The 14486-nt window shown below is 40.8% G+C and overlaps 1 protein-coding gene across 2 annotated transcripts in view; it reads right to left on the bottom strand.

Moving 5' to 3' along the window:
- ZNF711 (ZFX family zinc finger ZNF711) overlaps positions 1-14486 on the bottom strand; it is a 42647-nt gene that overhangs the window by 4481 nt on the left and 23680 nt on the right. For both annotated transcript variants that reach the window (XM_006115315.5, XM_075940757.2), the window contains exons 4-6: positions 6593-6751; positions 4359-4505; positions 2595-2732 (exon numbers count right to left, since the gene is read on the bottom strand). In XM_006115315.5, coding sequence (XP_006115377.1) covers positions 2595-2732; positions 4359-4505; positions 6593-6751 — 444 coding nt within the window. The remainder of the gene's footprint in view (positions 1-2594; positions 2733-4358; positions 4506-6592; positions 6752-14486) is intronic.

The raw sequence follows: 14486 nt of genomic DNA, 5'->3' as shown, positions 1-14486 counted from the left end.
AAGAACTTAGTGCCGGGGTGGACAAAAATTTTTGTTGGGGGGCCATGCTAAGATTTTGGAAAGTGGTCGAAGTCCTGAGATGGAGATTGGGTGAAGAAAGAAGTTTGGGGTAAGGGATTGGGATGCAGGAATACCTGTGAGTTCTGGGAGGAGTTTGGGTGACGGATGAAGTTGTGACCTGGGGCATGGGATTGATATGACCTAGAGCCGGGGAGGGGTGGGGGGGCGCAGGAGGGGAGAGAGATTTGTCACCTAGGCCAGGGGACGGGGGTGTAGGGCTTGGGTTGTGACCTAGGGCAGAAGGGGGTTTTGGTGCAGGAATCTGGGTTGTGACCTAGGGCAGAAGGGGGTTGTCACCTAGGGCAGAGGTACAGGGTTTGGGAGGGGGTATGGGCTCAGGAGGGGGGCAGAGGATTTGGGTTATGTGGTAGTTTGGGGATAGGAGTGGAAGGAGGGGTAAAGGGCTGGGGGAAGAGGCAGGGTCTGGCCAAGAGAGCACATTTCTTAGGCAGCTTCCCTGCCTGTCACACCTCTGCAGAGGCTGCTGGGGCCATGTGCATCTGTAAATAAGAACCCAAGGGGAGGGGAAAGTGGTGGCCAAAAACTGGCCAGTGGGATTGTGTTGGAGCGGGACCAGCCTTTCCCTGCTCCCTCTGGCTTACAGCTGAGAAACACAATAGGCTGGGCAGCCACTTTTCAGAGCAGCGTGCAGGGGCTATGGCAAGCAGGGAGTCTGCCTTAGGCTCCCTGCGGGTCCATGGACTAGATCTGGTGGCTTGGCAGGCCGGATCTGGCCCACGGAGGGTATTTTCCCCAGACCTGACTTAGTGCTTTATTACTTTACCATGTCATAATACAGTGGTCATTCAGCACTTGCACGACAAATGACTAAATCTATGGGATGACAAGGGCTGCATCTTAATAGTATCCTAATATTTTCATTCTAGACTGAAAAAAGTTTTTTCTATGCTTCTGGTATTCTGTGGTTCAAACGCATATATATCTGCAACTAATGGGGTTATAAGTGTATCTGTACAGGACTTTTCTGTCAGGTTATTTCCTGATAGAAATGCCCTTTTCACAACACAGATTTTTTTTGCAGAAAAATTTCATCTGGAAAAATTAGAAGGATGGTTCTTTTTGGCTGCCTGTGTGGAATTCTCACCTATTTCATTTTGTGCATGCAGAGATAATGTTAAATTAATAAGAGTTTTCCCAGCAAGTTGCTAACAAGCAGGAAAATTTAAACTATTGTTCTTTCAGTATGGGAATTTTTCTAAAAATCCCATCTCACAATTTTTTAAATTTGTTTTTAGCATTTTTGACTCTTCATCCTGATTCAGGATAGAAAAAAAAAATCAGAATTGCAAAGTTTTTCAACCGAAGGGTTTCCCCATTTTTCAGCCAATCCCAGTTAGAACTCTGTCCTTAAAAAACTGGCTCTCTCTTTCATGACTCAGATGATCTGAGAGGTTATTCCCTTAAATATGATATATTTATGAATTAACTAACGTACACACACACACACACAGAATTTGCACCATTTAACTTCCTAGTAAAATGTTCCTGCTATTCAATTCCAGTTAAAGGGAAAGATGAAGATCAACTTCGTAAGACATATAAAACACATTCTTAAAAAAGTCACAATCGTTTTCTGCCAGAGGATGAAGACTCTGATTATGCAGACTAAGGGCTATGTCTACAACCATTGCTTATGTCAACATAACTTATGTCGCTCAGCAGTATGAATAAACCACGCCCTTGAGCGACACTGGTCACACCAACATAAGCAACAGTGTGGAGAGTACTATGTTAGTTGGGCAGTGTCTTCTGCAGACACAGCCGCCACTCCTTGTTGGCAGCTGATTAATTATGTTAATAGGAGAGTTCTCTTCTCTTGGCATAGAGTAGATATGCTAGAGATCTTACAGTGGTGCCACTGCAAACTCTCTAGTGCAGACATAGCGAAAAAGCGAGAAAAGAAGATGTCTGTATGACAAGTTCTAAGCTTATTTTCTCAGACTCATTTTCCTTTTCTCAGATAAAACTTGTGTGAACCTTTCACCATCCAGCTTCATGTACTTTAAATAAAATTCCTTTAGCTTAAGTAAGATTCTATAATGCTTTGTAGCTGACTTCAAGACATACACAGAAAATTTGTATGCTGGATAATACCGGAACTGGAACCCAGGACAACAGTACAAAAACTTTACAAACTACTATGCCTTGTATAAAACCCAACACTAAACAAGATACTTATATTATGAGTTAAGAAAAATAGATATTAAAATAATTTAAGGACCACCTGGCAGGTTAGTGTACAAAATGTTAGAATCTGGGACTAGCATTCGTCTTCATTCCTCAATTAGCAGAGTGAGGGCATTCTGGGAAAAGTATGTACAGCTGCTGAAATATCACTGAGTGATTCCAGTGTCTGACTCTTGTAAATCAATGGCAGGCTCCAGAGGCAGCTGTTAATAAACTTCCTTGCACAGAGCAGAGAGATAGGAAATCACGTCCTAAAAGATGTAGGAGCTAAGTTTGGGGGAAAATAAGAGGGGATTCCCGGGGGGGAAAAAAATCTAGCATCCTACCATAAGCAGCAGCCCAAGCAACAGGAACAAAAGTTTTATTCACACCAGAGTCTTCAAGTTGTGTGTCAGGAAGTGATGTTGCTTCCTCTTCACCTACTATGACCTCCATATAAACTTCATCTGCTATTTCAGCACAACCTACATTTGTGAAGGAAAGGTGGTGATTCTTCAATTAATTGTACTGTATGTTCAGCCTAAATTTTCCTTTGTTTATTTTCATATTATTTTGATTAGTAGTAATACCCACTGAACCATTCTTTTCCTTCCCCAATATACTTGTACAGGGTAATATTACGTTATACTAGACCAGAATTAGAAAAACCAAAGAGAAAGAGAAAGAGAGTGGTTCTTTCTACTATTCCAGAATAAGCACTGCTCTACTGAATAAAATTTAAAAAGTTATCTAGAATAGCATTAACATTCTAAACAATAAAACCATTTAAACGAAGTAAACAAGATTTTAGCAAGGCAGTTTGTTAGTCAAGCTGAAAAATCAGAAAGTTGCAAAAATCCACTATTTATTCATTCATTCATTAACTATAGAATTCAATGCAAATAATGAATTGCTTGTATAAAGTAGCCACAATATGTATTTAATATACATATACTTCATACAGTCTATAAGATACTCTATTGGTGGGAAAGGAAAGATGGGATTTTTACTATTTTAAATCTGAGAACCATCATTCAGAAACATTAAAAATGTCCGTTTAAAGAGTGAACAATATTATACATTAGGGATGTTAGTGTGTACTCAATGATTAACCGATAAGCCTGGGCTTATCTGTTAATCCTAGCAACTACATATACACCCCCACCCCCTTGATGCCCCTGTATCACAGAGCTGCACGCCTGTGATATGGGGGGGAGGGGGACAGGAGGCAGGAGCTGGTGGAGGGGGGAAGCCGGCTTAAAAGCCAGCTCTCCAGGAGCACCGAATCCCATGGAGGTAGTAGTGCGCAGGGAGGCTAGGTTAGGTAGAAGCCAATCCACAAGAGCTGGTTCCCCATGTGTATCAGCTCCCACTCTGCCCCGCTTGCGCTCTCAGATAGAGAGGCAGCAGTGGTGGAGGGAGGAAAGGCAGGCGGCTCAATGGGATCCGGTGCTCCTGGGGAGCCAGTTTTTAAAGCCAGTTCTCTCCCTCTTATCACCAGCTCCTGCCTGCCAGCCTCCCGCACTGCTGTCTCTGTGGGAGAGAGAAGGGGAAGGTGGCAGCCAGCTCCACTGGAGCTGGCACATGCGAGGAGCTGAGCAGATTGGCTCTGCGGAGCCACCTGCCCCCACCTTGCTGCCTCCCACAGAGACAGCGGAAGAGGAAAGATGGAAGCCAGGGCTTGGAGCCATGGAGCCACCTGCACCCCTTGCCCTACATTGCTGACACTGGAGGTAAGGGCAGGTGGGAGCTGGCACATGCAAGGAGCTGGCTTTCAAGCCAGCTCCCTGTCCATGTCGATTCCTATGGAGCTGCCTGTCCTCCGTGCTTCTGCCAGAGGCAGCAGGGGGAGGTGAGAGCCAGTGTTTGCCAAGAGCCGGCTTAAAAGTCAGCTCCCCACAAGCACTAGCTCCTGCCTACCCCCCTGCTACATGTAACTACTAAAATTCAAGAGGTTACATATTTACACAAAAACATGTTACTTAACATTCCTATTATGCATACTGTTTTAATTTCTGGTACCATTTTAAAAAATATATACTTATAATGTTTTGGGACTGAGTAATTTTCTGGTAAGCATTTTTAGTATATATATTAGTTAAAATTCTTACTAATATCTTCATCTTCCTGAGAAGAGTCCTTAACAGCCATGTAAACCATCTTCTCTCGCTGCATTCTGCCAACACCTCCCTGCTCAATTACGCCAGCAACAGAATGTCCATTGTGAAAGTCACTCTCTGTGACAATTTCTGTTCCTCCTTGAGAAAGAAAAACACAGTCTATGCAACCAAGATGATCTATAATATCATCTCATGAGAACCAAATTAGAAGAATGTCAGTATTTTCTGTTCTAGACAGACATTAAGATCCCAATTAAATGTCTAAAATCAGTGTGTTCTTGCCATAAGTGGCACACTATACAACTCTCCTTTCTTACCAATATCTTGAGAAAAAAATCAGTGCTGAACATTTGGGTGGTATTATAGGCAGCGCTCGCCGAACTGCGGCAAGCCCCGCTCGCCAGCCTCACTGTGCAGTGATCTGCGCATGCTGGTGGAGGGGGGTTGCAATCTTCCGGGTTGCAATCTGCTCGCCACGGGCAAGTAGATTGCATTATTTGTCAAGCCCTGATTATAGGCATAAACCTTGTCAGTTTTTGTACGCTAGTAGTGTTTTAAGTATGAGCAGAAATATTATACATCACATCATGATACAAGTCAATTGCAGGGCCATGTGTGTCACTGAATGCTGAGAGCCCAGGGAAGAGGGGTGAAAGGCTTCTCACAGTGTCCCCACCTCCAGTAGCTCCCACTTGCTGTTTACTGGCCAATAGCAGCTGCTGGTTTACAGAACACGCATCATGTGAAATGCCTTCCTCTCTCATCCCCGGGGCTCACAGCATTCAATTCAGAGCAGCAAACATAGGCCCTGCACTAAGGATGTTAAAATGCAGTTATCAAGCTAATCGTATAGTTGATACAATTTTTATCGACTATACGATTAGTTGATAGGACAGCTCTGCAGAGCCACAGTAGGGGTAGCTCCAGGAGCCGGCTCGAGCTGAGACTGAGAAGTCCTGGCTCGTGCCAGCCCTGGGAGCCATCTGCGCAACAGCTCTGCACTTTAAATATAATAAGAGCTGCCAGTTTCTTACTACATTTAAAATGCAGAGGTGCAGCAATCAGTGCGAGCTGGGACTGCTGGGCCCCAGCTTACACTGAGTCCAGCAGCCCCTGTTCCCAGCAGACAGCCCTGTCCACCGCAAACACGGGCTGCTTGGTGGCAGCAGCCCCTGTCCGCGGGGGGCCCCAGCAGACTCCGCTATCCTCCCCCGCTGCCTCTGATAGAAGCACCGGCTCCTGTTCCACCCTGCTTGCTGCCTCTTAAAGACGCAGCAAGGCATGGGGGCATCACAGGGAGCAGGGGACCAGTGCGGACTCAAGCCCCACGGGACTCTTGTACATTTCAAAGGCTAAAGCGGGAACAGTGCTTGAGTCCCAGCTTGTCCCATGCTCCCTGCAGTGCTTCAGCCTTTGAAATGCACAAGAGTCCCTCCCAAATCCTCTGTCCACCCTTAGGAACCCCTATCCCATGTAACCCAAACCTTCTGCACCTAAAGCCCTCCTCAGGTCACAAGCGCCTCCCAGACTTGAACCTCAATCTGCTGTCACAACCCAAATCCCTGCACTCACACACACCCAGCACTCCTGCCCCAGGTTACAGCCCTCCTCCCTGATCCTGCACTCCATCCTCCTACACTCCTCCCTCAGGCCAGAATCCTCTCTTGCACCCAATACTCCCTCCCAGACCTTGCACCTCAATCCCCTGTGCCAGGTCAAAATCAAAACTCCTGCATCCTTACTCCAGATCATAATCCTTTCCCAGACCCTGCACCCCAGTCCTCTGCCCCATGTCACAACCCCTTCCTTCACCCAAACTCCCTCCCAGATCTCACACCCCAATCCCTTACCCCAAGCTACCTACTGCACCCGACTTCTATTCCAGACCCCGCACTCCATCCATTAAACATAATGGAAGAATGTAGCCCTCAACCACTTATCAACTTCTTGGAGTGGGCCCCCGTCAAAAATTATTGCCCACCTCTGTTCTAAAGCTTCTGTTTTATGCCATGTTTTCAATACTGTGTTGGCAAAAAAAAAGAGACTTGACATTATTCCTTCTTCAAGGAAGAGTTAAATTGGGTTGTCATGACACCCCAACAAGCCATTTCAAAAATGTTACTTCACATACTGCAAAACATGCCACTTGGGGGGGATTTTATTAAACACAAAACTAACAAAAGTTTTCTAACTAGAGAATCAATGAACAGAACATAAAAACTTACCTATTTCCACATCATCCTCAGCTTCAGCTTTAAATATATACACTTTTATAACTTCTGAACCAAACCCATCATCTTTAGAAACATCATCATGTGAAACCTCAGAGCTGATTTTTAAAGGTGTGCTTCCAATATGATCTAATTTTTCTCCAACATCATCCACTGTAAAAATAAAAAAGGAGAGAGAGGTTCACATACAAATTTTGTTAGGATTCAAGAAGTGATCTCTAGCAAGTTTTCCTCACATATTCAATATGTAAAATCCAGTCGAACTGCTATTATAAAAGCAGTTCTATAGATGGTTCTTTTTCCTTTTATATCTTAGTCTACATTAGTAAAGTCCAGTACTCTTGATCAGAACTTAGTAAATGAAGAATAAAACATGATTGTAAAATAAATCACACAGGAAGCAGCCTGATTAAATCATTAAAAAGTACATGGATAGTTATTCTATATTAAACTAGTAAGCCTAGTGGATCAAAGCATAAGTGGATCAAAAAGTAAAACGTAAGACTATCTAATATAAATTTTAAAAACAAACAAATCCAGAACCTGATATTTTAATTCTTCTGAGATTTTCTAAATGTTCTACTGCCCAAAATATCTATTACAAATAACCAGCAGCTGTTGTTGTTATCAAATGTGTTTCAGTCTGGCTGAGCTTTTGGGGTCAATTACTATCCTTGTAAGATTTTGTCTCTTGCTATTTGAGATAGTAATATTTGGTTTTATTTCTAATTATCTGCAGTTGACCTACTCTCATGTCTTTAACTAAAGGACTAAGTCACCTACTACTCAATCTTACTCAAAAATTATTTTTATCAATGCCATCACATAATTACACTCAAGCTACTACTAAGTGGAAAAGCAGAGCTGTTTTGATCAAGTAAATGTTCACATATATAGGGCTGATTTCATAGCAAGGGACTTTGAAAATACCTGATCAGAAAAGCACACAACAGCAAGCATTCTTATTACTCATGTACTTACAAGAACACTATCTACTTCCTTTACACATGGGCAGCATAAGATTAATGCAATACTGAATACCCACTGACGCCCCCAAATGAGGAATGAATTCCATACTTTAAAGTAAGCTGTATAATTCATTCCCCTGGTTTAAAAATATTTATATTATATTAGACATACAAAGATTGATTTTTTTTAGAGATGACAGTGGGTTATTTCTTTATGATTTGGCACAATCTACTCTGAAAGTCATTTTAATGATACCTACTCAACTGCAGCAGGTTTTTTTGGTGTCACAGATGAAACTTGTGAATCTCAGAAGTCTTTGAATGAGTCAGAACAATACTGGAGCTACTGAAAACAGAACTAAATAGACATAAAGCAGCTAATTTATTAACATTAAAAATCAACAAATACTAATGTATACTATTGCAAAATTAAATTTCTGTAACTTAATAAAGATTTAAAAAAGAAATTATGAAAGAATAGGAAGCTATTATATAATCTTTTGCATATTTCAATTAAAAAAAACACTGAGCTGTAAACTGTAAAGGAGTTTGTGAAGAAAACTTGGATCACTGAAAGTAATTTTAAGTTTTTCATCTTCTGGATGAGCTTAAACATTTCAGAGTTGTTTTTCATTTAATTTAAAGAATTTATGGCTGACTTTGCTTTATTTTGAAATCAGTAGGAGCAGGATCAAGATCAAGCCTTTATTTGTTAAAAATGTTCTGAATAAATGTATTGTATAACATTCACTGCTTCCCACCCAACATGTCCAATGTAAGAAGGAAATGAATACCAAAACCAGAAAAAACTAGAAAGGAATTTACAAATACCTTTGATTAACAAGTTGATCAGTTAACATTAATATCATATATTAAGCTGATATAGCGAGTACTATTGGAACATGCTAATGTCATCAGAATGGTGTTTCCAGAGATAAAACTAAATCTAACCATCCATATGCCTTTTAAAGGAAAGGAAGGAAGAGAGCTACAATCAATGTTGTTTGTAAACAAACTTTATACGACCACAGAAAACTTGGCCACGCCTATGATAAGTGAACATCCGGCTAACTAAAATCATGCTGGACCATGGATGTTGCTGGTCCAGAGCGTGCCGGACTAGAGAAGCTCAACATATATAAGAAACTGGCTGTACAGGAAAAGAAGGAAATTTACTAAAGAAAGAGCTGTTAAATATACAAAATAAAACAAAAGTATAAAAATGAATTTACATTAATGTAAGGAGCCACTTGTAACTATATTAGATGGGGAATTTTGAGGTAAATGTGATTTCAAGATGAAGTCTTTAAGAATCATCCAGTTTTATGTTTTTGTTTTGTTGTTTTTTTTTTAATTTACAGATTTTACACACAATTTAAATGGGACAAATGAACACGTCAATACTTTAAAGGTTGTTCAAAAGTAGAAGCCTCTTCCTTCTCCTCCTATCAGGAACAATGAAATAGTCAATTATTAAATAGTTCCAAAATATTCTACATATAGCGTGATGAAAGTGACCAAATATTATATAGTTAAAAGAATATAGTGTGATCAATGCCGATTGCTTTTTTGCTTTATCAAGGTGTAGTGCCAATGAAACAAAACTTAGTTAAAAATATTTTAAAAATACTTGATTGTAAAATATTTTAAAATAAATATATTCAGCAAGGAAAAAAAATGAAACTTTCATATAATGCATACTGGCATATATTTTATCTTATCACTTAATATACAACTTGTTTTAAACTATATCTGTTAAAAATTCTAAATCCCTGCTCTGGCAGGCAACATTATTGCAATAACTAATATATTAAAAGTATTTCTAAACCAACAGATATCCTCAGCCTGTTTCTGAAAGCACATTCAGCAGAAATTGAAATCAATAAGAATTTGCCCTAAACCATATATACCCTAGACTCTCTGAAAATCAAATTGCTTCTCTTTTAATAAGTGAAGTTGAAATGTACTCAAAATATTTAAACTGAATATAAGAAAATTTGTCAACTCCTGAAATAAATCTGCAACATAACAGATACATTTAGAAAAACTGGATGGTTTGAGGGAATGGTCATGGAAGATAGTTGTTTTCACTTCTCAAATGATACAACATATCTAGCTCAACATCAGAAGCAATTAAAAATTAACTATAAGTTCTGCCACCTACTTCACTAATTGATATGAAATAAGTTTGGCAATCTCAAATAATTTTGGTCTTTCAAAGGGGAAAAAAAAATCAATAGCACTACTTAATTTTTGTTCACAGTCTTAATAGAGAGATTGACCCAGAACTAAATTTCTAATTCCCAGAGGTTTCCTCTCTGAATGATGGCCAATGACCGGATGATTACTTGAACAACACCCACCCAAAATACTGTATGGATGTCTTCAGAGGATTCCAGTTGCATGAGAAACTAATCCAGTGTGTTTAGAAGTACTAAATTTACATTTTTTAAACTACTTGTTTTAAGTCAGGAATAAAAGTTTCTACACTGCAAAGTATGATAAAATAGCAGTAAACAAAACACACAAGTCTCTTGGCTTGGAGCTCTTCAATATAAACTTTAGATTCATGGGGTTCAACCACTTAGGAACTAGCCACACTCAACTGGCCAAATAGTCACATGTGGCTCATGGCTAGCGTGTTGGACATCACAGCTTAAGATAATGCTTCTTCCTCATTTAAAAAGAAAGAAAAAAAAAAAAGGCTGCTTTAGAAACATATGCTGAATCTTCCTAAGATAATCACAAGAGGACCATTCAGCACACTTATAACTTAAATCTTACCTTTTTAAGTTGTTTTCAGGTGTGTGATGTCCAGATTCACTGTGGATTGCCAGCTCCCAATTCATGAGATACCTCAGCATGAACCATGCTGGTGATATCACACCCACCAAAGAAACTTATAGGGATGAAATCAGGACAATATAAGTCCCATTCTTTTACAATTTTGCAAAGTTTTCTAAAGTTTAGTGGTTACTTTATATACCGTGTGGTACAATATAGGAAATATATATTTAAAATATTTTAGCAAACTATGCAACACTGTATTGTAATATACTAAAAACGAGGTGGTGGTGGAACATTACCTTACCCCTAAAGGCCAGCTCCAGTGTAGTTCTTTGGTGGATATGAGGTCCCCGGCATAGTGCATAGAGGGCCAACACATAGACCAGAAGCTGGCAATCCGCTGTGCGTCTGAATATCGCAAACCTGAAAAACAAACAAAAGTATGTTTTAAGTTACAAGTGTGCCAATTGTTCCATTTATCCTGGTTATCTGGTATGTACAGTACAGATTAAAATCTCATTTTGTTTTAAGTAATCTAAAAGAAGATTACATAACTTCTACATTTCCTTTTTTTTTAATGAGTTAACGTGTTCCATTGGGCCATTTTTAGTCTCCATAAACTTATTTGACAAATCCAATATGCTATGGCTTGATTTAGAAGTGTATTAAGAATTGAGTTTGCAACCTTATGATTTTTACCTGGTATGCTCATGTTTCCTTAATTTAAGAAGTTAAATTCATCTACACAAAACAAAACTGATCCCAGTGACAAATTTCTAGTGAAAACTTTGACTATTACAAAGTTTTCTGTGCATATAAACCTCTGAGAAAAAAAGACTATACCTATTAATTTCTAGGTAACATTTACCCCTAAAATAAAGTTTTCCTTATAAATCTGTAGCATATCCAGAGGAGATACAAACTTAAAATGGTGAAAACTATATTAAAGTAGTATTAAATCTGCAACACAAACATACAAGACAAGCTAATTTTGAACTAAAGCTCCCTGGTTTCTGTTATAATGCACAGTATGCTGTACACTGCTAGGGGTTCCCACCCTGTGTTCTACAAGGGCACTTTGGTGGTGATCCATAAATACTAGCAGGCAATATGATGCAAGGATCTCCTTGTTTCAAGATGCTACACTTTGTTAAACAATTGCTGTTGCTGACAAAGAATGTTATGTGTCCATGAATCAGAGAGATGTCCATGCAATAATCTCTCTGGTCAGATGTGGCCCATGCTAAAAAGAAGTCTGACAACCCTGGTAATCTATCCTGGGGAAGCGAAGTTACTCACCTTGTGCAGTAACTGGAGTTCTTTGAGATTAGAGTCCATGGGGGTGCTCCATACTTGGTCTTAGTGCTGTCCAAGAGCCTGGACTGGAGATTCTTACACCAGTCCCATGTGGGCCACACATGATGGGTGCCACCGCCATGCATCATTGTCGAAACCGCGTGTGCGTGGCCCAAGCCTTCCAGTTCCTTTTCTATGTCAGGGGACACCATCTCTGAAGTAGAGGGGACTAGGGTGGGTAATGGAGCAACCACAGACTCATCTTGAAGAGCTCCAATTACTGCACAAGGTGACGAGGAGTCCTGTGGCACCTTATAGACTAACTGAAGTGTAGGAGCATAAGCATCTGACGAAGTGGGTCTTTGCCCACGAAAGCTTATGCTCCTACACTTCAGTTAGTCTATAAGGTGCCACAGGACTCCTCGTCGCTTTTGCAGATTCAGACTAACACGGCTACCCCTCTGATACTGCACAAGGTGAGTAACTTTGCTTCTTCCTTGAGAGATGTTCCTGTGGATACTCTATGGTTGGTGACTAATGAGCAGTTTCACCCTATGGTGTTAGGGGCTTTGGAGTGTGTCAGAATGGTGAAGAAAGCATTGCTCTGCACAAATGAGTATTGGCTCTGGGACCATATGTGAGGGTGTAACGGTTAATGAATGTATTCTAAGATGCCCATGTGGTACCTTGGCAAACATCTAATAGAGAGACATTATGTGAGTGTGCAACTGAAGTAAAGATCGATTTTGTAGAGTGCACTGTTAGGTGCAAGGAGGTTGAAATCCCTTACGTTCATAACACAATTGGATGCAGTCTGCGATCCATTTGGAGAGTCTTTGTTTAGAAATTGGAACACCTTTAGAATAGTCTGCTACAGATACAAAAAGATATGGAGTCTTTCTGAAGGCTTTGGTTCTGTCTTAATAAAAGGTAAGTGCCCATCTAACATCTAGTATATACATCACACTTTTTAATGTTTTAGTGTGTGGCTTAGGGGGAAAAAAAACCAGGGAGTGCTGTAATGTCTCCCACACAACGGGCAGAAGCAATGGCAATGAGGAAAGAGACCTTCATGGAGAGATGCAAGAACAAGCATGAGGTATGTGGTTTGAAAGGTGATGTTGTGAGGGTGTGCAAAACAAGCTTTAGGTCCCGTGGGATAACCAGGGGTCTTAGGTCAGGGTGGAGAATTTGGAGCTCTTTTAAGAATCATTTTGTGGCTGTATGGGCAAAGGCAGAGATATGGTCTGTCTTATAGCAGAACACTATTATTGCCACCAGATGTACTCATTCTGATCAGAAAGAGGTATCAGGGCTGCTTTGGCCAGGCGGAAGCTATTAGAATTATCCTGGCTTTATCTGTTCTGATGTTTTGCACCACTCTGAAGAGCAACTCGGGAAGCACAACAGAGGGTCTTGATCCAGGTGGGAAAAAAAGCATGCCTGAGACCCTTGTCCAATGCCTGGCCTCCTGCAAAAGCATGTGCAATTGGAGTTGTGGCAAGTTGCAAAGAGGACTATGGTCGGTTGTCCCCACCTCAGGAAAATGAGATGCAAAAAGGAGTTGTGGACTGCCACTCATGATATTAGGGGAAACATCTGCTCTGTGCCTTTGCAGTGATTTTGTGGGAACCTGATGTGTATGCCATGGAAATGTGGATACTGTGATGAATGCAGAAATTTCAGAGTTTTACAGTTTTGATGCATAGTGATTGGTATCTGGTTCCTCCCTGCCTGTTTATATAAAACATGCAGGCGATGTTGTCTTGTCATCACACACATACGCTGATCGTGGAGGAGAGGAAGAAAGTGGTGCCATGCATTGCTAACAGCACAAAGCTCTAGGAGATTGAAGTGTAAAGTTGCCTCTTGTTCTGACCATAATCTCTGAGCTGTGTGGCTTCGGAAGTATGCTCCCCATTCTATGCGGGAGGCATCAGTCGTTACTATATGTGAAGAGTTTGATGGTATAAATGGAATCCCTGAACATGAATTGGATGGTGGGATTTACCATAAGAGTGACTGTTTTATGGTTTGTGGTATAGCATGGTGGGTACTCATGGAGTGTCTGCAGGATTAGAATACAGTTGCAAACCATGCATATGAAAGCAGCGCATATGAAGGTGAGCATATGTCACCATGGAAGTGGATGCTGCCATGCATCCAAGGAGCTGTAGACATTCCAGGGCTGTGGTTTGCAGAGAGTAGTACAGTGTTCACTAGAGACTCTATGGTGTGGAATCTCTTGTCCAGGAGCAGCACTCAAGCTGCTGTAGAGTCTACATGTGCTCCAATAAATTGTAAGGTTTGTGTGGGCTGCAGAGTGGATTTTGCCCAGTTTATTTGTAGACATAGGCACTGAAAGCATTGAATTGTCTTTTGTGTACATAACATTCCTAATTTGTGGAGGTATGCTGTTATGACAGCTAGCACATTGGAGAAAACACAGTGAGCTGTGGAAAGCCTTAAGGGCAGGACCAGACAGATATTGGTAATGATCTATTCCCAATGTCAGCCTTAGGAACCTTCTTTGTGAGGGACGGATTAGGACATGAAAGAAAGCATGCTGGAGGTCAAGGGATGAAAACCTATCGCCCTGTTAACATGCCGAGATGATAGTGGTAAGTGTGACCATGTGAAATTGTTGTGTCTTCACAAATGTGTTGAGCCTGTGAAGACTGAGAATAGGCTGCCAGCCTCCATTTTTCTTTTGGATTAAAAAGAAGTGGGAGTAGACCCCTTTGTGCTGGGTAGGGAATGGGCTCCATTGCTCCTAGCTGTAGATATTCTACTCTTGGCATACTTGCATCTTGCAGAAAGAGTCCCTGAAAAGGGAA

Source organism: Pelodiscus sinensis, chromosome 13, assembly GCF_052426305.1.
Source record: "Pelodiscus sinensis isolate ZL-2025 chromosome 13, ASM5242630v1, whole genome shotgun sequence".
Lineage (NCBI taxonomy): Eukaryota > Metazoa > Chordata > Testudines > Trionychidae > Pelodiscus > Pelodiscus sinensis.
This window is presented reverse-complemented; position numbering and strand designations above follow the sequence as displayed.